General features: G+C 54.2%; 2 protein-coding genes across 2 annotated transcripts in view; one reads left to right on the forward strand and one right to left on the reverse strand.

The window, feature by feature from the left end:
* LOC122385894 (ephrin-A4-like) overlaps positions 1-12618 on the forward strand; it is a 45336-nt gene extending 32718 nt beyond the window's left edge. Inside the window, exons 2-6 of the mRNA XM_043374521.1 lie at positions 4431-4572; positions 7636-7804; positions 9353-9481; positions 10816-11031; positions 11500-12618. Of these exons, the coding sequence (XP_043230456.1) occupies positions 4431-4572; positions 7636-7804; positions 9353-9481; positions 10816-11031; positions 11500-11666 (823 nt within the window). The 3' untranslated portion in view covers positions 11667-12618. The remainder of the gene's footprint in view (positions 1-4430; positions 4573-7635; positions 7805-9352; positions 9482-10815; positions 11032-11499) is intronic.
* Positions 12619-14275: 1657 nt separating this feature from the next.
* On the reverse strand, positions 14276-22795 carry LOC122385899 (DNA excision repair protein ERCC-6-like 2). The gene is made up of 17 exons (XM_043374526.1): positions 22701-22795; positions 21619-21784; positions 21117-21306; positions 20318-20537; positions 20040-20128; positions 19572-19725; positions 18913-19053; positions 18517-18645; positions 18033-18134; positions 17698-17807; positions 17144-17347; positions 16904-16991; positions 16422-16620; positions 15818-16045; positions 15399-15553; positions 14947-15157; positions 14276-14358 (listed from the first exon to the last, which is right to left on the reverse strand). The coding sequence occupies exons 1-17, from the start codon at positions 22776-22778 to the stop codon at positions 14276-14278; spliced, it is 2547 nt and encodes an 848-aa protein (XP_043230461.1). The 5' UTR covers positions 22779-22795.
* Positions 22796-23251: the final 456 nt, after the last annotated feature.

Here is a 23251-nt window from a genome sequence, read left to right on the forward strand (position 1 = left end):
CCTTACTCTCACTGAGTTCGGCGGTCAGCGAACAGATGGATCATTTATTTTCGGTGGTGGTTAATATTCAGAAAGTTACACGAGAACAACAGCCCAGCCAACAACAAGTACATTATTCAAGGTATTTCCTAATTTCTGCCGCGGCTCAGGTCGGCGAGTCGGCTATAGTCCAGTCGGATCAGCGCCGAGTGTCGCCCCGTTTTGGCCTCGCGTCACCGCCAAGCCGATTTAGCGGGCTCGGCTGGACGTTTCTTGCTTAGGGCGAAGTCCCGTTACCATTTTTCGTAACTGGAGAGCCGACCAGCCCACCTGAGTGGCCTTGGACGGAATGGCGACGCCTGCAGCTGCTCAAGTCGGCGAGTCTGCAGCTCCGACTGATGTGGCCGTTCTCATATTACCCGCTAATATCTGGCTGACCTCTCCGCTGTCTCTGTAATGTATTCCTAAGAATCCTAACTCATCTCGAACGGCTCGTCCGGCCGTTTGCAGACATTCCGCGACACAGTCTCAGGCCGTCTCGGCTCCCGCCGGCTCTCCCTCTGGCTCTCCCTCTAGCTCTCCCTCTGGCTCGCCCCGTGGCTCCCACACGGGCGTCGGACGCTGGAACGATTAGCTAAGCGGCGCTCAATGCGGCGAGCGTCCGTCCAAATTACAGAGTGGCCATTGTTCCCACACCGGCCGATCTGCATGGCGCGAGGGCCGGCCGTTCTGGCGCAGGGTGGAGGCTGCCGGCGCGCGCGCTCCGATCGGCCAGCCGCCGGGGGCGAGCCGAGCCGACTCTCCCGGCGGAGATCTGTCTTACCGCCGGCAGATGGTGGGAGAGTGAGCGCGCGCACGGGTGGCGCCGGTTTCTAACAAGGTATCGATTCAGCCCAACCGGTGCGTGGGATATGAATAATGGCTTTACGTAACACAATGATGTTTCTCCTTTTTTTCTCGTTATCACTCCATTCTTTGTTCATTGAGAGATAGGTTTCAATTTATATCCTTTCCCTTTTCTCTATTACTCCACATATTTCTCTTCTCTCTCCCTCTCTCCTCTTTCTTTTTCTTCTTCTTCTGTCTCTCACCTCTACCTATTCAGCTACTCTCACAGTGCGTTTTTCGAAGCCCGACATGCTCTTTAGCCCGTTTAAGCGTATTTACCTCTCAGCACAATGGCTCTCTCTATCCTCCTTATCTTCCGTTCAGTGGCGTTGCCACTTTTGATCATTCTCTGCAAGTTATGCCATTATTTCGTCTGTTATGTGCTGCCGTTTTTCCCTTCCATCGCCTCGCTCCGCCGCTGTATCGACTGCGTGATCGCTAATCCCAGCTCCACATCGGAGCCGGCACATTTTTATTTTCCATGGCTTAGAAGCCCCGCCGCGTGCGGCTGTGAAGCCGGAATGTGTCGTTTTACGGGCGGTCGACGCGCCGACGGCGACTCGTCGTTTGCGACGATACGTGGACGGCGGCGGCGGTGGCGGATGTTGCAGGCGCTTTGTGGTAGGGTTCTTGATCGCTGACTGGAGGTCAATCATTGTTTTTACACGCCAACGTATTTGTGTTGCTCGCTGTTTTTGCGGGAGCATTATTTTGTCGTAATTCATAATTCATTGCGCATGTTGAAAGGGGCTTTATGGGAGGCCACCTTTGTTGCCAAAAATGGACAGCTTGCAAGTTGTTTTGTCTTTATCCTGTGGAATGCAATGAATCAAATCTATTGACTGTTGAGTTGTCTGGTTGACATGCCGACAACCAGTTCTTATGATCTACCGGTCGGTGCGCGTTTCCCACGCCGACTCAAGGACCCGGAGTCCGGCCCGGCTCCGGCTGCCGCCGTCTCCGGCTCCGGGCCCCGGCGCGGCAGCTGCGGAGGTCGTGCGCCGCGCGATTGGCAGCCGCCCTGCCCACCTCTGCCGCCGCCCATTCAGCGCACTAATGGGCTCCGCCGTGCCGCGTGAGCTGCCACGCTTTCCAAGAGTGAGTTGTAGTGCACTGTTGTAGCCCGCTTTGAGGGCTATGTTGTCAGCAGCAGCCAGAGAGTAAAACGCAACAAGGGTCAGAAGGGACAGTGCCGTAAATCCGGGGCAGTGCTGGGACAGGTAGGAAAAGCCGGGGGCAACTTTTGCACTGGTACAGTGTTGCGGCAGACCAGCTGTGATCTACGACCACGGAGCAGTAACCACGTTCTCTGCAGTCGCCTTCTCCCCTAGGCGATGATTACGAGTCCGCTGCTGCCGCAACCGCGGCAACACGTGTAACACGCCGGACAGTAGTAATTACACGTGGACTGAAACACGCGCGGCACGTGCGCCTTTACACCCTGCTATTGTGTGACCCTCGTGCTGTGTCCCTGTGGATTGTCCTTTACCCATTCGTCCATCAACCCTGACAGTGGACCGTCGGTCAGTCATGTGTTGATCGGTCGGGCCGGGGAGACGCGGTGCTCCCCTCCCGCCCGTACGCCGTGCGATGGGAGGGAGGCGGCCGGCTCGGCGGTCCGCCCGTCCCCGTTGGACGGAGATGATGGCGCCGCTCACATCTGGGTCGGTCGGCCGGCCGGGCGCCGCCGGCGGCGACGATACGGATCTGCGAGAACGGCGCGCCGCGCAGAGAGGAGAGAGTGGAGGGAGGCAGACGCGGGCAGAGAGGGTGACTGGATGGATGAGCGAGTGGTAAAGAAGGGCAGGGTTCGGGTCGACCCCGTCCGTTCTATCTTCGAGTCCCCAGCGATCCCCAGGGCTGAGCCGCCGGTCTGTGGGATTTCGGTCCGTGTTTGCCGACTGTGCGACGTGCCTGCCGCTCGACACGCCAGGTGTAGGGTATCCGTCTCACCGCGCCGGTACCGGGGACCGCCGCTGCCGACTGTGCTCCCCTTCTCTCCCCGCCTCCGTTCTCTCCCCTGCGCCGTTCTCCCCTTCGTCCGTGCGCAGAATGCGTGACGGTGGTTTGTGTGCGTGTGTAACCCTGCGCTGCGCTGCCTCACCGCTGCACCATTGCCTGTAGCGCTGAATCGAGGCGGCGTCTCAGTGCAGTCTTGCGGGCGTGGTCAGTGCCGACGGCGCCGACAGGTGGCTGGCACGGCGCCCGACTCAAATCAGCCTGACGAGCACGGTGTGTACCTCACCACAGACCACCTCTGATCGGTCTGGCATCGTCAGAGTGTTCCCGTCGACCTGGCGCCGGTCAGCGACGCACCCTCCGCCCCGAACAAAGGCCCGCGTGGCGCGGAACATGGTACTGTTGGCAGAGGGCACGCCGCAGATATACCGCCGCGCGAGGTTCGTGGTCGGTAGAATTACCGGCCCCTAAATTCCTATCACCGGCGGTCGTGTGTCCGATTACTCTTTGCTGACTCGACGTTTGGCATGTTTGTGTCGGTCTTTGGGAACGGTACTTTGTATCAACTCGCCGGCAGTGTCAGCAGTACGACGATAGTTGCACGGTCGAGTCGACCCGCCGAGTCCCGCGCCGCGCAGCGGACGTCCGGTGGGACCAGCTGCTCGACCGACCGGCTGTGTGACCCCGTATTGACCGGCGGCGCCACTCCTGTTTGACCGCTTCCATCCACTTCCGATTTGTCAAACAGCGCGCCCCCAGCGGCCGGTGCCATTCGACACCGCGCCGCGCCGAGCAAACGGCTGGCGCAGGAAACCCTTATCCCGCTCCGCGCGCTGTGTCAATATGGGACCGGGGCAAACGCGGCGCCCCGCGCCCGGCTGATAGCAGACCTAATTCGGGCCACTTCGGGACTAATTCGCCACACGGTGGGTCTAATTTACCGCGCCGCCTACGTGCGAGGGATGACTGTGCGCGTGTATTTGCCAAGAAAGCGCGTTTTTCTGCGTGGGAGCGGAATTTTAGTGGGATGCGGGTTTGTGGATTTATCAGGGAGCGAAAGGCGCCCCTGTGGCCATAGCTTGTTGCCGGCTGCTTACAGCTATGAAATGTTTGTACTGGACATTGTTCACCCGTCGGGTCGACCGTGGTCTTGTTCTCCGGGCATGGGCTGCCATTTTTCGCCATGCCCTGCGGCTCTCCGTGGGGCGGCCCTGCCCACTCTGACCTCCTCCTCCACTCCTTCCTTCTCCTCTGAGCCGTGCGCGGCTGCCGGCGGCGAAAGTGGCGCTCCGGCGGCGAGTGTGGCGCTCCACCCTCGCCAGACAGTGCCCGTGGCCACGGTCGGAACGGCGTGACCGCAGAAGTCGAGCCCCGCCCCGTCCCGGTGCGCTGACGGCCCGTCGTGTCTAGCGCTCTTTGGCCCTGCTCTAGTCCCAGTCCCGTCTGTTCACTGGTGCTGCTAGACTTCTTGGACTCGCCCAGACTGGCTGTAATGCCCTGTAGAATCTCACTAACGCCCGCCATGCAGTGAACCCTTTCTGTCTGGAATGCCATTCTGTGGCGTCAAACATCATCTGACATGTGTCTGTCTCTCTCCTTTTCAGATTCCAGATCAGCAACACAGACCACATCATCGACGTCAACAAGGGCAACAACCTGTTCGAGTACGACCAGGTGACCATCATCTGTCCGAGCTACAGCGAATGGACCAAGGAGGAGGATACGGAGAAATACATCATATATAACGTGAGTACCGCTGATCGGGCCGCACACATTTGTCAATGACGAACGGCGCAATAGACGGCCGCATTCCACGGGACACACACCGGGCGAAATTCGGCCGGGCGTGTAGCGCTGTTCCGCGTGCAGCACCGCGCTGCAGAGCTGCATTGTCCGCCGGCCACCGACTGTTGTGCTGTGTACAGATGATGTGTTGGGCTTGGTCTCTGCACAGTGCAGGCCATGCCCAGGTGTAGTTTACTTGACAAATGAGCTATGGTGCACCAGCCAGATCGGTGGCTCGGTTTGCTGTGATCGTTCGTCGCTCAAACGGCCTGTCGTTTTTAATGAATTCCTACCGATTAACCGACTGAGTTGGAGATGATCAAATTTAAATGAAACACGAGCCTCTCTTTTCAATTGCACGCTCGTTGAGTTATTAATGTCGAAAAAGTCGCGCACAATTTTGTTGTTGAAACGGCAGGTCGCATTGTCTGCATTTCATCCACACGCCAATACATATCCGCTAATCACGACTGCAGTATACGGCCATTGCATCACGCCCGTCCGCGACCGTCCTCAGAGCGTGTTGCGTCACCGTTCCGGGCCATAAATTAGTCGTGACAGTGGACGCGGACGCGGCGATTATTGCTGGTTATCTGAGCGGCCGAGCTGCACCCGGCTTAGCGGCGCTGCCATATCGCACCGATAGGAACCGGCCTTTATGGCCCGGCCGACGGAACGCGTCCTTTATTGCCGGCGATGACGCCACGCTGATGGCGTGTTGGGTCGGGTCACGGCGTGATGCGGATTTCGGCTGTCAACATAGGCGATCCCGGTGGCGTCATCATGTGCCTCGCCATTGCACCTGGCCTATACCTGACCATCCAGTGTGCCTGACCCTATAGAACGCAGCTCTGTGGACTTCCGCTCTAGCTCGGACCACACTGTCTGCCGATCCTTCCAATGGGTCCAGCCGGCGCCTCAGTGACCCTCACAAGTCGCGGGCCCTTCGGAGGTAGCACAATCGCTGTCCGGCGTGCGCATTTAACGCCAAGGCCGCCGGCGCAATAATTGATCTCGAACGGAAAATAGCGTCCACCACCTGACGGCCCCGGGCGTTGGGGCGCCGATTGTTGGGGCTGGACGGCCGGTGCAGGAGCGATGGGTGGTCAACGCGGCGGCGCGGTGGAGAGACATGCAGGGTAGTGGTTTGAGGTGGTCCATGGAGTTGACTTTTGTGTAAGGGACTGGTTAGTCATAATCAAAATCACGGATCACGGATAGTCACGGTGGTCAGAATCACGGATCACTATCAAATCCAGGAGTAGCATCAGGTTTCTCATTCCGACCGGCATCCTCACGGAGAAGTGTTCTGCACTGCTGATGCCGACTCCTGTCTTCACTTTGCTAACGTGCCTTGGACCGTCCATCAGCTCTGCTCTCGGACCGAAGCTGAGCGGACGGGCCGGGCCGGTCGGCGGTGGGCGCGCGTTGCATGCCGTCTCGTCATGAGCGGTGGAGTGATTGGTCTGGTGCGGCGGCCGGCACCGCCTGGGGCTCCGGACGGGCTGCGGCTGCGGACAGCCGACCGCCGACCGCCGACCGCCGACCGCGACCGCCGACCGACAGCCGACCGACGGGCAGACGATGAGTGGCAAACCGACGGATGGCGGACGGCACCCTCACCACCACACACGAACAGACAAACGGGCGAATCCTTCACCAACGACAGCCGGACGGACGGTCGAACATACGGGCGTGCAGACGATGCAGGACAGATGGACGGACAGACCGTGTGCACGACGCCTGAACGGCGGCGGTATAAAACGCTCCAAACATTTATCTCGAACCTGGAGTCAGTTTTGGTTTTGATACACCAGTGTGGGATCGCCCACAGCGTACGACAGGTCTGGTCCGTGTTGCCACTCGTGTTACCGGTCACCGGCGGCTGCTCGTTTGATGGAGAGCCTCGTCCCGGCTGTCGTGGCCCGGTGCCGCCGTCAGCGCCGCCACCATGATCCGACATCAGTTGGCATCAGCGGCGGCAGATCACGCTGATCAGAGCCGCTCGCTTGGACCGCCGGTGACAGTATCTTAGTGTCACCCTCCCCTCTGGTGTATAGGACAGTCGGCGGCAGCAGGACATTGCGGAGCCGCCGCAGCTGCGACCGTCCCGGAGAGAGAGCAGCAGCCTCTCCAGGTTAATCCGTTCAGACGGCTGACTGTCGCCGCCAGGGACGCCGCCCATTCAGGTGGAGGGTGCGCCGCGCTTTGTCGTCCCGCGACCCTGTCGTCGGCGGCGGAGTCTGCTCCTCTCTGTGGTGCCCAACTGTAGGCGACGGTCCGCCGGCTCCCTATTCAGTGTCCGTCGTCAGCTCACAGCGAACTCGCGGCCCCGGTGGCTCAGAGGACGCAGCTCAGACGCTCCTGTCAGGAGCGGGGACTGCGGACCTGTCAGGACTCGGGACTCAGGACCGGTGGGATAAGCCGATCAAACTCGATGGCGCCGGAACGTCAGGGCTCGGGTGGAGCTGGTAGACTGGTTTGAAAACGGTGGTGACAAAGGATGTTACTAAATATGTGTCTCCTTGTGAGTACCCGATAAAGACGGCCACTGCTAGTGAATTCGGATCCATTGCAACTCCATTGGTCCGTGGGTTAAGGATTTGACACGGTGCTGAAGGAGTCTCTGCGCTGTTGACCTCTGAGCTCATCATCCCACCGTTTACTGTCCGTGGTGCGGTCGCCTACCGATAACCCCTCCTTCGGCGGTCGCGCAGTGATGGCTGCGGTCCCATTGGTCCCAGCCGACCATCACCTAGGACCCTCTGTGGCGCTCTAAATGCCGGTGGTCGAGGTTATCCGGTGACCAGCCGAAACGTTCCCTGTGAACTCTGCCGAAGTGTCGTCCCACTGTCCGTTTGCATCACATGCACATTTACATCATTTGCGCACTTGTAGGCCCAAAATGCTGATCTAGTAGTCTGCCTCGAGGGCATTTTTCCCAACAATGACCTGTGACCTTTGACATGTTAGCTTTGACGGCTGACCTCTGACCTGTGACCTAACCGTCGCGTCTGTTTCCAGGTGTCCAAAGAGGAGTACGACACATGTCGGATCACCAACCCGAACCCGCGCATCATCGCCGTCTGCGACAAGCCGTACAAGCTGATGTTCTTCACCATCACCTTCCGGTCATTCACACCTCAGCCGGGAGGGCTGGAGTTCCGGCCCGGCCAGGACTACTTCTTCATCTGTAAGTGGGCCTCATAAACTGAGCAATATCTTCCACCGCGCAGACAGGCAGCTGTTTTGTTGCTTTTACCGAAACCTGTTTGATTCAGACGACGGCTCGATGAGATTAGGCCGTGACAGGACACACACGATATTTCGGCAACTCGTGGCTGTCGGATTACAATCATCATGGGGCTTATGCTAATTGATGATAGGTATCTGATTATATCAAAAGCGATCCAACTAAAAGCACTACTATTCTCTTTTCAAGCTCGCTTCATCGGGAAGAATGGTAACTATGGACTGAAACGAGCCCTGTAGCTTTGGCATGTTGACGCATTAGCGCCCAGCTCTAACTCTTGAACAAATCCGTCGCAGCTATGTTCCTGTTTCTAAATGAGCATTCCTGCGAAGCCTGTAATCCAAACCCGGTATAATCCTCTGGGACATACCCTCACATATGATGTCCGTACATCCTGGAAATCCTGAACCGGCCTCGCTTGGCTTGATCCTGCAGCCGGAGTGGTGCTAGTTGAGACTGACCGGGCGCCATCACTCATATCCCGTCCTATTCGGTCCCTACCCCGTCGTCCTTTCTCCGTGTTTCATTTATGCCTATTCCGTTCTATTTTATTTAGTTTTCTCCCGTTCCTTTGTTTTATTGCCGGTTCCGTTTCCACTCGCGCCGCCCTATTCTGTTATTCTTATTCTATCCGGTCTGCTCCCCGTCCCATCCCGCCCCGTTCCGCCCAACTTTGTATACCGCTCTTCCCTGTCCCATGGGATCCGCTCCGTCCCACCCTGTCCCATGTGTCCCTGTCCGGTCGGCTGGCCTCCGCCATCTGGGGACTTATGTCGCCTGTTGCCTCTCGGCCGTGATCTGATCTGGCGTGGACGCCGTGCATCTTACCGGACCGCGGCCGGCCGGTCCGGACCGGGTGTATTAGCCTGGCTCGCATTAGCCGACGCGGTATGGCCATGACTGCGAGCGGCAGCAGCGGCTCTGGCAGCGCAGACCAACAGCCGTGCCGAGCTCAGCCGGGGCACTGACAAAGAGCCCCAGAGTGTACTTTGGTGTATGCTAGCGCGGCTTTTGCGTGCGAGCTGCATTTTGAGTGAATGTGAGCGTGCATGGGGGCTGAATTGGGCGCCCGGGTAGTTGATTTCCGCATGACTCCATTCTGATCGGAATTGTGTGCCTGGTGATAGCTGTTGGCACCGCGGACTGGGCTGCTTCTTGTCGAGATTTGAGAAAGAATCCCGAGTCTTCCTGACTGCCCGGAGCTTATTGTTACTTTATTCAGCTATTGACCGCTCTTATCCTGTAGGCCCAGGTCATCGTCTTATTGCTAATACCTATTAACAACTCGTGTATCTCCCGTCGGTCCAGGTTGATTCTTTTCCCGACTCTATCCCGAGCTTCTGTGCCTTCGTGATACTCCGAGTTAAATGCATATCCACTATCCAGATTCCAAGCCATGAACCTCATGTCATTCCCCCACTCTGCTTACCCCTCTCCTCGCTGACCGTGTATGACGCACATTTTCTGACGTCATCGTTCTCTCGCCAGCCACCTCTGCTCGGGGCGACATGCTGCGTCGGATCGGCGGCCGGTGTTCGACGCACAACATGAAGGTGGTCTTCAAGGTGTGCTGTAACGAGACAAGTCAGAACCGCATCCCCGACCACGGCGGCCCAGGTGAGGTTGAACATCAGAGCTTGGAACAGCTTGGCAAGGGGCGCTCGCCCCAGGCGGCATTTAAAGCTAGGCTAGGGAATTTGAATTGACGTAGGAGCCTAAGCGTAACGGTGTAATGATCCTGCAGCTTCAGCCTTGGTCCCAGGTGACTGATGGCATCCTGTTATATCTCGTCGGGGCAAACACCCGTAAGGGGTGTTCCTCAGGGACGGAGGGCGGCCGGTGATGTGTCGAACCGACACGACTGGTGTAAACGGTGACCGCTGACGGCACGATCGGCGCCGCTCGCCTGCAGTTGGCGCCGCGCGGTATTCCCGACTTGGGGCGTGTTTGGGCGGGCCAGAATGTCCCACCGGGCTCAACTCCTCACCGTCTCGCACTGGCTCGCAGACCACAGTTTTGGTTGCTGACTTGCACTATATGTAATATGGCGTCTGGTGATCCCAGGTCAGGGTACGACATAGCTTTAGGCAACAGCTTGTGGTAAAATAGTGCACAAAGACCAAATCTTTTATCTATAACCTGCACGAATGCCACGTAGAGTCGACAGACGGTAGATGTGTGACCAATCTCAGCCACCGCCGAGGTTGTCGTCCCATGACCGCCGGTCGGCGCGCCCCCTCCACCCAGTGACATGACTGGCACCCCGGTGGCATGTTATTGATGACACACTGCTGGTATCATCACCCCTCACGGTCCGCCTCAGCTATACATCAAACACGGCGCGCATTGTTAGCAGCAGGATGCGGTCGGCCAGACACACCAGCATTTGCACATTTTGATATTCATGATATTCAATATACGACGGCGCGGTTTGCAGAGACGCAAACATCGGGATACGGTTTGCCGCGTATCGGATTTGGCTGGCCACGCGTGCATGGTGCTCACGGAGTCGGCTGGATGATGCAGATTCTGGCGTGGACTGCTCACTCATGAGACAGAGGGCTGTCGGCTGTCTGTGTGTGTGTGTCTGTCTGTGTGTCGTGTGATCGGGGCTTCTGGGAATCCATGGGGAGGATGGCTGAGTGACGTGTGTTGATCATACCACGATGGGATGACGAGACGTGACCTGAATAAGATGGTGTGTAGGATGGTATTCCGTAGCTGGCTTCTTTGTTTGAGCTGAGGACTTCCAAGTGTTCATTCATTACCCATCGGACTCTAAAAACCTACGCTTTTTGGCTTGTTATGTGCCTTGCTTCCGATAAAGAGCAGGAATCTTGTTAGTTTGGATAACGTTATCACAGTCCAGTTGCTTCCTTATTCTTGGCATCTCGGCCGTATTCCTCGCACGTCTCAGCAGCGTGTCTGACGGTCCCTCCTCCCTCCCTCAGCGCTGCTGCCGGGCCCGGGTCTCCAGACGCCGGCGCCGGCGCCGCCGCCGTTACCCGCCGACGAGGCTGTGTCGGAGACGACGCTGCCGCCGCCGGCGTGGCTGCCGCCGCGCGCGTCCTCACCGCGCAGCACGGCCCGGCCCACGCCACGGCACTCGTACAAGGGGGGCTACAATGTGCCGACCATCAACGTAAAGGCCACCACAGAGAAACAAGGTATGTGGAGAGCCGAGAGGAGAGGGAGGGACGGAGGGAGAGGGCACCACGCCCTGGGTCCCTGCGAATGTGTGTGATCCTGGAAAGAGTGAGGGATGAAGGAGCTACGGCGACTGGTGTCACCTTCTCTGTTGCGTTCAGAGAGATGTCAGGGTCGGCTTAACAGGCCGGTTTTCAGAATGGGTCTTACCGTGACAAGCCTGGATATCTGGGCTCTGCAGAGTTCAGACTTCTGATAGGGCGATAAATCTGAATTTGTATGTGTAATCGCCTCGTACATGAGCTCATTCTTGTCCATAATTATTGTTACGTAGGATGACAGTGGCTGCACCCACTGAATCAACGACCCATGTGTTAGTGTGACAATGTTTTGAGGCGATGTGTGCAGCTCGCTTTGTCAGAATTTGGAACTCATGCTCTGGGAAGCTCTAAACTTGTGACTGACACACACACTGCGCCTGTTTTCAGACGAATACGGCAAAAAGAAGCACCCGAACGACGTGGCCAAGAACGAGGGTCTGACGTCGTCGGCGTCGACGCCAGCGACGGGCGCGGTGCGCCGCGCGGACTTGATGTGTGTCTCTGTGGCCGTGAGCATAGCTGGGCTGCTGCTGCTGCGGCCGGGGCCCGGCTGATCGGCCGCCGCGCCCTAGCCGAGCTGTGAATACCCGCGGACTGTACAGCGAGTGGGGCCGCCGCGGTGCTGCCACCTATGGACGTCAGGACGACAGTGTGGTTGCGCTGCGCGCCGCCGCGGCGCTGCTGTCGACTCGGCGAGCGCCGCGTCAAGCTTTACTTTGTGATTGAAGATATTTTACCGGCCAGATGGCCATTGTGATACGTTTTACTTGTATTGACTATCTGTGAGTGTTACATGGATGATGACTGACGCCTTCCTTCTGTGGGCCAACCGTGTGCGTGTGCGTGTGTATGTGTGGGTGTACACACGATGTGAATAAGTCATAGTATGTGCGGCGGTCGGTAGCATTGGCCGGTGGCGGAGGGCCTTCGGTCGCCCGTCGAGCCGCGGGCCGCCGCTGTCGACAGACACCCGTTAGCGCAAGTGCCTCCAGTGCCGAGCCACCCGACTAGGAGTGAGGGAGCACGGAGGAGGGAGCCGCGTGATCGATCGCTGTATCTCGTTGTGTTCGTGTTGGCCGTTTGGTTGTTCAGTGGCGTGTTATGTGAGCTGTTCTGTCTCTCGCTCTGCCTCTGTCTCTGTCTCCGCCTCTGTGTCTCCACTGGACGTTCCTGACTGACCGATTTGCTCAGTGACTGTGTGCCGAACGAACCGACCTTACCTGGCGCCGCCGCGCCAACACGAACTTAGGTGTCATCAAAAGTCGCGTGCCATATGAACACTGTTTTCGTTGTGTTCCGCATTCTTTCAGGTCGACTGTTTTGCGTGTCATTGGGGCCTGATTGAACTTTCCATCTCCGTTCTGCCGGCAATCTGTGCTCATTTTGTTATGGTTTGTTTGGACTGCGTAAACCAGATGTACGCATGTGTCGAACGATTCTCCCACGATTACAATATCTTTTATATCTAGCCTGTAATAGTACCTAATAAATATGTGTCATGGACAACGGTGTTTCAGGTCCACCGAATACCATTTTCTTTCTACAGGGTGTTTCACAATAAACGTTACTTTTGATAAGCTTTTGAAATGACCTCAACTATTCGTATGCCCATAAATTCTATATTCATTTTGTTGCAAATTCCTTCGGGTTTTTTATTCTTGCAAAAACTATGACGAATCATCAACTGCATTCTTTATGTACGTGCAATGTCCACGCCATCAGAACGGGTCAATTCGCTGTTAAGCTTCAGGGTCCTTCACAATGAATGTTGCTTTTCAAACGACGATGTTTCAGTGACATGTATTACATATGGCCCATGAGTATTACCACATGAGACAGCAGTACAGTAACTGATGAACATATAACCTTCAGTTCAGCACCCTTCACGGGTTCTCCACTATGCCACCCTTCCGTCTGACTTTTTCAACCAGATTTTCTGGGATCGCCGTCCGGCCAGGAGGCGGGGCTGGTCTCATGTTTCCAGTCTTCTGGAACCTTTCTACCACCCGTTTGAAAGACATTTTTAACGGAATATTCTTCCTCCTTTTAAAATGGCTACCGAAACTCCGTCGCACTGCGGTCAGACTCCGCAAAGCGCCGTAATACATGACCACCCATACCGCCTCATCATCTGTACACGGCGAATTGACCCGTTTTGACGGTGTTGGCATTGCACATCCATACAGATGGAACCGTTGACGGTTTGTAAAAAAAAATATAAGGACTAAAAACCGCAACAAATTTGCAGCAAAATGCATATAAAATTTACGCGCTCACGAACAAGTAAGATCTTCATTTAAGCTATTCAAAAGTAACATTTATGCATTGTGAAACACCCTGTAGGATTCCATCGGGAAACAGGTACTATGCCGGTGGAGCATGTGGTATATTACAAACAAGCTACCACATTTTGTGCGATAACTTTGAAATGAAGCGGAAGGCACGTTTCTTCCGTCGAGAGACAAAGCAATGGTCACATGTCTCGGATTTTGTAGGATTTAAGTGCCCGCCTCGGTGAGGAAGGGGCATCATAAGAGGACGATCACATTCATCATAAGGAAGATCACATTTCAGTACATGCAGGTCACAAAAGCACAACACAAATAAACCGCGCACGTGAGACCATGTCATCAAAATTTGGTTAATAAAGCTGGTTAACATATCACAGAATACATACGGCCTGTATCAAGTCACAGATTGCCATACGAATTCAGCCGCTATATACTTTGCGTCATTGGATTGTTTGAAACAATTTCGCCCAAAATGCTACCTTTTTGCGCACAAATGACGAATTCAAATAGCGAATAACGAATTCAAGACCAAGCAAGCACAGCACAACATACGCGAATGGTGCTATAGCACAAATATGCTGAAAAGCGCGATTGAAGCTCTATTCGACAGAGCACAAATGTTGAACTAACACCACGCGAAAACAGCTACTGTACAATTTAGAAAACAAAGCATGCATATATAATATATCACAGATAGCATGTAACTGTACCGTTCACAAACACTCAGCATCACATGCTGACATCCCTTCAAACAGAACAACGCAACCGCACCCCACATCCACTCTATACATCACACAGAAGAGTGTAGTACTTGGCGTATTTGTAAGTGTAGTTGTACTCTCACCAGGGACATCGCCCCACGCCTCGACTAATCATTTGACGATGGACACCTTCCCGTCGCGGACCCAGCGGCTGATCACATCACCCTCATGTCTGTCCTCAGTGACGACGGAGGCTATAGGGCGGGGGCGGGGACGGGGGCGGCGGCTGGGCGGCGGGCGGCGCACGGGAGACTCCAGCAGCCGGTTTAAGAACGCGTCCATGGCCGTGCCGCCGCCTGAGGCAGCGGTGATCCGGGGCCGTTTGGGGGTACTGGGTCCGCTCGAGGAGACCCCGGTCTCTGGTGAGCGTGGGCCGCTCTCCGAGGTCGGAGGGGGTACAGGGTGTTCGGCGCTCTCTTCTACCTCCACCACCGGGGGCGGGGTGGCCAGTCGCGGCGGTGTGGCCAGGACGACCGAGTCATCGCTGTCGGCAGCCGCCATGGTCGGAGGTGTTCGACCACCCAGGTCTTCTGCCGCCGGCGCAGCAGCATCCTCGCCACTCCGATCCCCTGCCACCGTCCCTGTCAGTCCTCCTGCCTCCTCCCAGTCCGTACTAGTAGCCTGATCCACCACTGTGGGTCGATGCCGACGAGTCCTTCGCTGGCCTGACCCCTGCCTCCGACAGCTTGAGCCCTGTCTCCCTCCCGACTCTTCTCTCCTCCTTCCCGAATCCTGTCTCCTCCGGCTAGACTCCTGTCTCCGCCGACCACCCCTAGTCCTACCTGATCCGGCCGGTGACCCGTCGCTACCCCGCGGTACTGGGCTGGCCTCTCCAGTAAGGACGGAGGGCAGCCGGCGGCCGCTACGGCCCCCAGTCGGCCGGACTGCCGGGCCGGACCCCGGGGTCAGGTCGGAAGGACGGGGCAGGCCACCGGGAGGTACCAGCGGGGGCCGCCGGGGCGCCCGCTGGGCCCCGCGACCGCTCCCGCCCCGCTGAAAACAAACGGAGACAAAACCGTGTAAATGGAGTCCAGAGAGAATGCCTAGCCATTTAGTCGATATTCATGATCATCCGTCATTATATTATCCACAACCAGCAATGCCTAACTCATGAGATAAGCTTAAGTTTTTGGTGAAAATACTTGACTGACCCGTCACATCAATGGAAATGCTGCCCTCCACCTATTCCATCCTTTCCTCTGCCTGAAACACGCACGCCGCACATTTCTCTCACCTGGGGCGGCAGCGGGGCGCACCTCTCGGCCGGCTCCTGGGTGCCCGCGTGCAGCTGATACACGGCACGGGTCGCCTGGCGCGCCACGTGCTCCTCTAACCGGCTGGCGGCCACGAGCGGGGCGTTACCGTGCACGTGGCGCACGCCGCAGTCCCCTGGAGCAGAGGGAAGGGACGGTCAGAACCCAGAGAGAAGGTCAGGTGTCACTTATTAACTAAGCTCACGTGATCTGAAATGAACTGGTCTCATTCTTGAACTCACTCTGTTGTAATGAACTGACATTTTAAAACGGACTGTTTTAGCGCGCAATTCTTAAAATGAAGGCGATACATCTCTTTCCTAAATACGAACTGAAGCAATAAATGGCAATCAGCAAAACATCAACTAGAATCAAATGAGAAATTGTAAAATTGACTTACTGAGCGCCACGTCGATGGAGGCCGTGACCTTTGCCCCGCCCACGGCGGCCTCTCGATGGCCGCCGGGCGGAGTTTGGTCCACCTCGTCGTCAGATGGCAGCAGCTCCGCGCCCTCCGGTGATGGCGCCTCCCTGCCGCCAGCGGGCGCCACCGCCGTGTAGTCGCTCACGGTGAGGCCGGCCACACCCTCCCGGACTTCGGGGAGAGCTCCGCTCACCTCGTGACCGGCTGGTGGGGAAGGAAAGGGTTTTGGTGAGTGTGGTGATACGATGGAGGGAAACGTAACCAGATGGCAATATGACGAGAGAATAATCACGAAACTGACTTCCAGTCTTCCAGTCCACCAGTCCCTTCGTCAGGTGTCCGTCAATCGACCAATCAGTCAGCTACCTATCAGTCTCCCAATCAGCCAGTCACAAAGCCTCAGTAGGTCAGCAGTCCCTTACGTCATAGCAGGCCTAATGTTCATCAGTCAATCCCTCTGTCCATCAGTCCCTCGCTAGCCAGCCGTCAGGAGCCTCTCCAGCCCTCCTGTGTGACTTCAGCAGTCCTTCCGTTTGTCCCTCCCTTCCTCATTCCCCCAGTCCCACCCTCAGTCCCTCACCAGCGGCAGTAAGGAGCCTCTCCATCCTCCTATGCGAGTCCAGCAGCCCCTCGGTCAGCCTGCCGTCCACCCGCAGCTGCAGCAGGTTGTGCAGCCCAAACAGCTCCCCCTGCAGGCCCGGCCGGCCGGCGGAGGCGGAGAACAGACGCGGCCCGGTGCCGCCCTCCACGGCGAGGGTGGAGAGCTGCTGCTTGTACACCTGTTGGATTGATGGGAGGGAAAGGACAGTCAGTGAAGAGCATAGGTGGCTTTAACTGCGAAGAACAGTAGGCGTACGACCTCACACGTAAGTGGTAAATACAACCATAATTTGATCTGATCATTTGACGTAATATGAAAACGAAGGGTGGCACCAATGTCTTTTTTGTAAGAAAAACCCTACATAAACCCGGGAGATAAAATGAAGTGATCGGTAAGTAGAAGAGTATGAATATGCATTGAATATACTCAGAATGATCGTTCCAGCTCCACTATCTACTGACCTGTCTGAGGTAGATGTTCTCCTCGATCGTACCGGCCGTGACGAGTCGAAACACACTCACATCCTTAGTCTGTCCCAGTCGGTACGCCCTGTAAGTAAACAGCACATAAAAAATAAATACACCTGGTCGAGGGATGGAAGGGCTATGAAAAGGAACTGGCAGGACGCGTCACCTAGCAGCGACTTTTCCGTGATTACCATAAAAAGTGAAGCGAGTGATGCATCTTATCCAGCCTCTCACCTGTCCTGCGCCTGCAGGTCGTGCGCCGGGTTCCAGCTGGGGTCCACCACCACCACCGCCGTGGCGCCAACAATGTTCAGCCCCTGACCGCCAGCCCGGGTCGACACTAGCGCCACCGCCCACTGCGGCCGGCGGCAGAACTGCTCGCACAGCGCCGGCCGCTCAGAGGCAGGCGTCTCGCCGTCAATGTAGGTCAGGTCAAACCTGGAGAGGTGCGGGTTAGGTCAACCGGGCACAGTATTAGTCAGGAGAATGTGATGGTGACCTGATGAAACCGAAAAATAGTGGTAGGTCCTGATAACTTTTGAGGAGACATATCAATTGCAATAAATGAGCTCTGCTTATTTGCCTTTGCAGCTAGGTAATTGCTAGGTAATTGCTAATTGCAGCTAGCCTCACCTCGTAGCCATTTCGTTCATGCATCATGACTCAAATGTATTATAGAACTAAAAAATAGAATAGTTATACAAGCCGCAGGAGTGGATAAGCCAACAACCAGTTCCATAGCGCGACGAAAAACTCAAAAAGTGGAAGAAGAGCCAGGAAATACTCACTGTTGATTTAATACGTAGGCTCGTATTATCTTGAGCATTCTAGTGGAATACGAGAATATCAGCACCTTCTGAGATTTCTGACGGAAGTGCTCAATTAAGGTGGTCAGCACCTGTAAATGAAAGCAGGGTGTGATCACACAGTCTTCATTATCATATTGCCAATGTAAAATATCGCAAAATGAATGCTCCTTTGAGCATTCGGCAAACACTCAAATCATGGATATATGAGCAGAGTACATGTCGGTTGATAAGAAGGATAATCAGCGAGACAGAAGATCTCGTCATCAACCATTTACTCCCAAATATCCGACGACCCTAATGTTCCATTTCATTACCTTCATTTTGCCGCAGTATTTCGGATCGGAGAGCGCACGATACGCCTGTGATCGACTAAGGCGAGCCAGTTCGGGAAACTGGTCAAACACTGACTGGCAGACCTGAAACAAGCCGACAGTAGGGCAACGTTAACAGAAGACATATTTCAGACATAAACAACAAACAGAAAATATTAGATGCTACAATTCAGAGTACATATAGTTCCTGCTTCTAGCCTAGCGTGCCCCGGCATCCCTCTTCCGAGCCGTCCAACTAATTTGATGCAGACAGATGCAATTAACTCAAAAATCGTCCCTAACTTTTCCCACCTGTCGTGCCACCTTGTTCTGTTTTACGGAGGCGCCCCAATAGACACACAAATATGTCTCCGAATATCCTTACCTGACGAGCCATCCTGTTCTGCTGAGCGGAGGCGCTCCCGCTGGGCAGCAGCAGACACGGGTGGTTAGTGGTTGACTACTACTGTCCCGTTCCCCGTCTTACCTGCCGTGCCATCCTGTTCTGCTGAGCGGAGGCGCTCCCGCTGGGCAGCAGCAGACACGGGTGGTTGCTAACCTTCATCAGCAGGCTCATGTAGGAGAGCGCTACTCCGGCCGCCGGGCCGGACTCGTGCTGAAATAACACGACAACGCATAACTAAGGAGAATAGCATTTTATCAATTGACAATAGTAACTACATGCGTTACACACATGCCTTCCGCATGGCAACAGTAAAAATGTAACAACGTTTTCCAGTACCGAGCAACATGACATATAAAGCACTCACAGAGCGAGATAAGACCTAAGCACTTCCCTATATTATCATCATCAAACCGCACAGTTTAAGTGTGCGAAATAGATACCAGTGATAAGTAGACTGTCTCACGCCAGCCACCTTACCTTGAGGCAGCAGCGCGCCGCCCTCCTTCCGCTGCCGCAGTCACAGGGCCGGGAGCGGCGGACCAGCAGACGCACATCGGGCCGGTCCAGGACGGCGCTGTACACCTGACGCTGCAGCGGCGACGGCGGGCAGTACACTATCTGAGGACAGAGGACACAACATTCAGACACAACAGTACTACAGACAGGGGGACGGCGCTGTACACCTGACGCTGCAGCGGCGACGGCGGGCAGTACACTATCTGAGGACAGACAGGACACAATGTTCAGACACAACAGTACATCAGCTGCAGACAGGGGGACGGCGCTGTAGACTTGTCGCTGCAGCGAAGACGGCGGACAGTACACTATCTGAGGGAACACAGGACAGCTCATCTAAAGACATAATATATGGCACACCACAGAACACGCCGCCGTATCTGAGGGCACCGGTAAACTTTTATAAATTGGAGGCACACTATGTTATTAGCTGGGGCCTGGGGGCGTTTAGGTACGGTGCCTAATTTTGGGATGGAGCAAGACACGAACTATCTGGGAACAGAAAACACTCTTTGGGGTCATAGTGCATTTCTGGAAAAAAAATCCCAGTCCTCTCGCCTCTCCGTCCCTCCCTCTCCAAGCCAGGTAGGTACATGTCGCTACGCCCCACACTGACGTACCTGATCGGTCTTGTTGGGCAGTTGGTCGGCAATGAGCGCCTTGGTTCGCCGCAGCACCCAGCGCTGCCGCATTGTGGCCAGCAGCTCCCGGCACCGCCAGGACTCGGCCACGTCCCGCTTCACGGCGCCGCGCCGGCGACCGCGCTCTATGGGCCTGGGTACGGGAGGGAAGGTCAGCTCACTATTGCAGCTGTAGGGACGGACGCATGGATTCCTGTAGAGAAGAGCAATTACACCAGTATGCTGCTAGATAAAATACCGGAATAATCGGTCCACTTCGTCGTGATTAACTGACGCACAGCTTGGCTAGGCTAAAACACAAGTGTAAATAACAAGACGCCGAAATAATATCAAACACCAACAATGAACAAGGTTTCCATGTTCGACCAGAACTAAACAAAAACTGAGAGGGCTAGCCAAAGAAATGGTGCAGCAAATAGCGATGAGACGGCCACGTTGTTGCCTCACCTAACAAAGTCGTTGACGAACTGCTCACAGGTGCCGAGACACCCGGGGTTGGCCCAGTCCAACAGACACCAGAACTCGCGCAAATCGTTCTGAAAGAGCAGACATGTCGTCATTCATCCAGCAGTTTAAATTTGGAGTCATTTACATAGCTTCTCAGTACTGAGAAAGTTGTAAAAGATAACGCAATAACAATGCTTAACACACTAAAACAAAGCTCCCTCGTACATTTTCTGCTTGCGCGCAACACAACCGACGTCAGAATCCCGTCCCGCACGCACCTGCACCACCGTCCCGGAGAGGCCGATGCGTCGCCGGCAGTCCAGGCCGCCCAGCGCCTGTGTCACCAATGACGTCACTGATTTCAGCCGGTGCGCCTCGTCCACGATGACGGCCGACCAATCGGGGCCGTTCAGCGCGGTCACGTGGTCCCGGGCGGCCTCAAACGAGCTGAGAACTACGTCCAGGGTCCGGTTCCGAGACGCCCTCAGCACTTCGGGCCTTGGGGACAATTTGAGAAAGCGTCAGAGCCTTCATGGCAGCAACAAAGGAGGCGAATCGGCACCTCCGACTGGTAAATCAAAGCAATTCGTTTTCTGAAACAGGATTGATTGGTTGAATGAATGAATGAATGAATGAATGAATGAATGAATGAATGAATGAATGAATGAATGAATGAATGAATGACAGAAAGAATGCAAAAATGAATGAATGAATGAATGAATGAATGAATGAATGAATAAATGAATAAATGAATGAATGAATGAATGAATGAATGAATGAATGAATGAATGAATGAAAGAATGCAAGAATGAATGAGTGAATGAATGAGTGAATGAATGAATGAATGAGCATTTGAATGAAAGAGCGAATCCGCAAACGTACGAATTTATAATACGACATTCATACGACAAAGGATAATTATCAAATTAAAACGCATAAAGGAACGAAAAACGAGCGAATGACGGTGAAAAAAAAATAAAACGGAAACAAACGATCGAACGAATGAACAAGCAACAAACGAACGGACGAGTGAGCAACCACGTTTGTTCCAAGCTCCGGTTAGTCCCGCTCGCTCACCTCCGGTCCCTGACAAACAGACCGACATCGAACGTCCCCCATGTGTTGAGCTCCGACAGCCAGTTGTACAGTACAGCGGCGGGACATATGACGAGGACGGGAGGTGGACGGGGAGGCAGCAGTGGCGGGGCCACATCGAGCGTCTCCAGACTGCGGAGGAACGGCGGCGTGCTCCGGCCGTCCGAGCGGTCTGGGGGAGACAGCAGGGACAAAATCAAAGTCATGAGTCATGGGCTTCATTTTGCATGAAACATGGGTATCAAAAATATAATTGGGTGTGTTATCCAAGCATCTAAGGCATCAAAACACCTTATACAGTATACACTCATATCTGTGGGAAGGAAAAACGATATGCATATTTGAGTTGACTATGAATTGAGCTTGAAGTTTTAAATAAAAAATGTCAGGGTTTTTACATGGTTTTCTAGTTTTGAATCAAGTGCCTACTGCCTACCATCTATCAACACATCATATCAGAGTTCATTGGGATTGTCCAACAAACCTGATTTGTGCAGGATGGCTGCTATGAATGCAATGGACTGAATGGTCTTCCCAAGGCCCATGTCATCAGCCAGAATGGCACCAGCATTGTCTCTGTACCTGCTGTACAGAAACTGAACCCCCTCCCGCTGGTAGGGGCGCAGATGCTTGTTGATTGAACCTGGCACCTAAAAATGAAAAGACATGAAGATGATGTTAGAAAGCTCATTTACCAAAAATGTCAGTCACAACGTTATTTTTTTCTTTTTTTAATCAAGCAAATTCTTCTTAACAACAGTTGATATTCAATACAACACATGCACATGATTGCAGGTAGATACTTAAATAATCAACATCAACATGTTTCCTCATTGGTAAAATAATCACAAAAGAAGATTAACTACTATGAACGTCAAACCCCTTGAGACCCCACTTTTTTGCGATAATTTTTAAATGCGTCAACTTTCGTTGACAATATTCTGGCAATGTATGTTTCAGAACCTGCCGAAACTTTTGTTACTAAGGTATTTTGACGCCAAACGATTATGGAAGGTACTTCTCATTCACTCGTAATGTTAAGGTCAATTCAGGCCCGGGCAGAGGCTTGCGCTCGGCCACACTCGAGCCCCGCCACCAGCGCCATCTGCTCTAAATGCCATCTACCAGCGCCCGCTACCGCTACCAGCTACCGCCCACCATCAAGCCTGAATGGAGCGAGAGACGCGAGTGACCGGTCGCCGGGCAAGGAGCGCCGGAGGGGTAGGGCGGAGCTTAGCGCTGACGTCATTACATGGCTCCGCCCCATGAGCGCGTAGCCTCTACCCAAACAGCAGATTCGTTCCGTGAAATTTAACATTACGAGTGAATGAGAAGTACCTTTAATAATCGTTTGGCGTCAAAATACCTTAGTAATAAAAGTTTCGACAGGTTCTGAAACACACATTGCCAGAATATTGTCAACGAGAGTTGACGCATTTAAAAATTATCGCAAAAAAGTGGGGTCTCAAGGGGTTTGACATCCATAGTAGGTAATTATACTGCCTGAAATGTTCTGCTTAATAATTTTATTGTTATGGTTACATTTTATCTGTTTGTTTTCCCTACCTGAATAATATGACCATCCTCACTGCCTAGGACCAGACATTCTGAGTCAGTGCTTTCTTGTTCTGTGGAGACGCTCATGATGTCCACAGTTCGAGATTCTGGAAACATACACACATCAGCATCAGCATGGGACCATTATGAAAAACTGGGGAGGCACTAGAACATGTTGAAAATGTCAAATGATAGCAGAAAATGTCTATTCCCAATTGCTAATTGGGAATTTGAATTGGGATGAATCGCACATTCAAGTTCAAGTTTCAATCACCAAGCCCTAATAGGTAATCTCTGTCTAGGGACTCAGGATCCTAATCTTGATGACACCCTTGTGTGACAATGAATATGCTTAAAATAGGCTACTCAGGGCACCTTAAAAACCTCAATGGTACCTGTAGACTGTAAATAATTAATTTAAATAATAGTAGACTGTAATAATTGTAGACTGTAAATGTTCTTAACCAGTACTTTTCCAGCGTTTTCTCTGTCGAAGACTCCACTATGCCTCCATTCCATGCGAGGTACTCTGGTCCCGAACTCGAGCCTGTAAGTATCAC

The sequence above is a fragment of the Amphibalanus amphitrite genome, unplaced genomic scaffold (genome assembly GCF_019059575.1).
Source record: "Amphibalanus amphitrite isolate SeventyFive unplaced genomic scaffold, NRLGWU_Aamphi_draft 000234F_arrow, whole genome shotgun sequence".
NCBI classification, from domain to species: domain Eukaryota; kingdom Metazoa; phylum Arthropoda; class Thecostraca; order Balanomorpha; family Balanidae; genus Amphibalanus; species Amphibalanus amphitrite.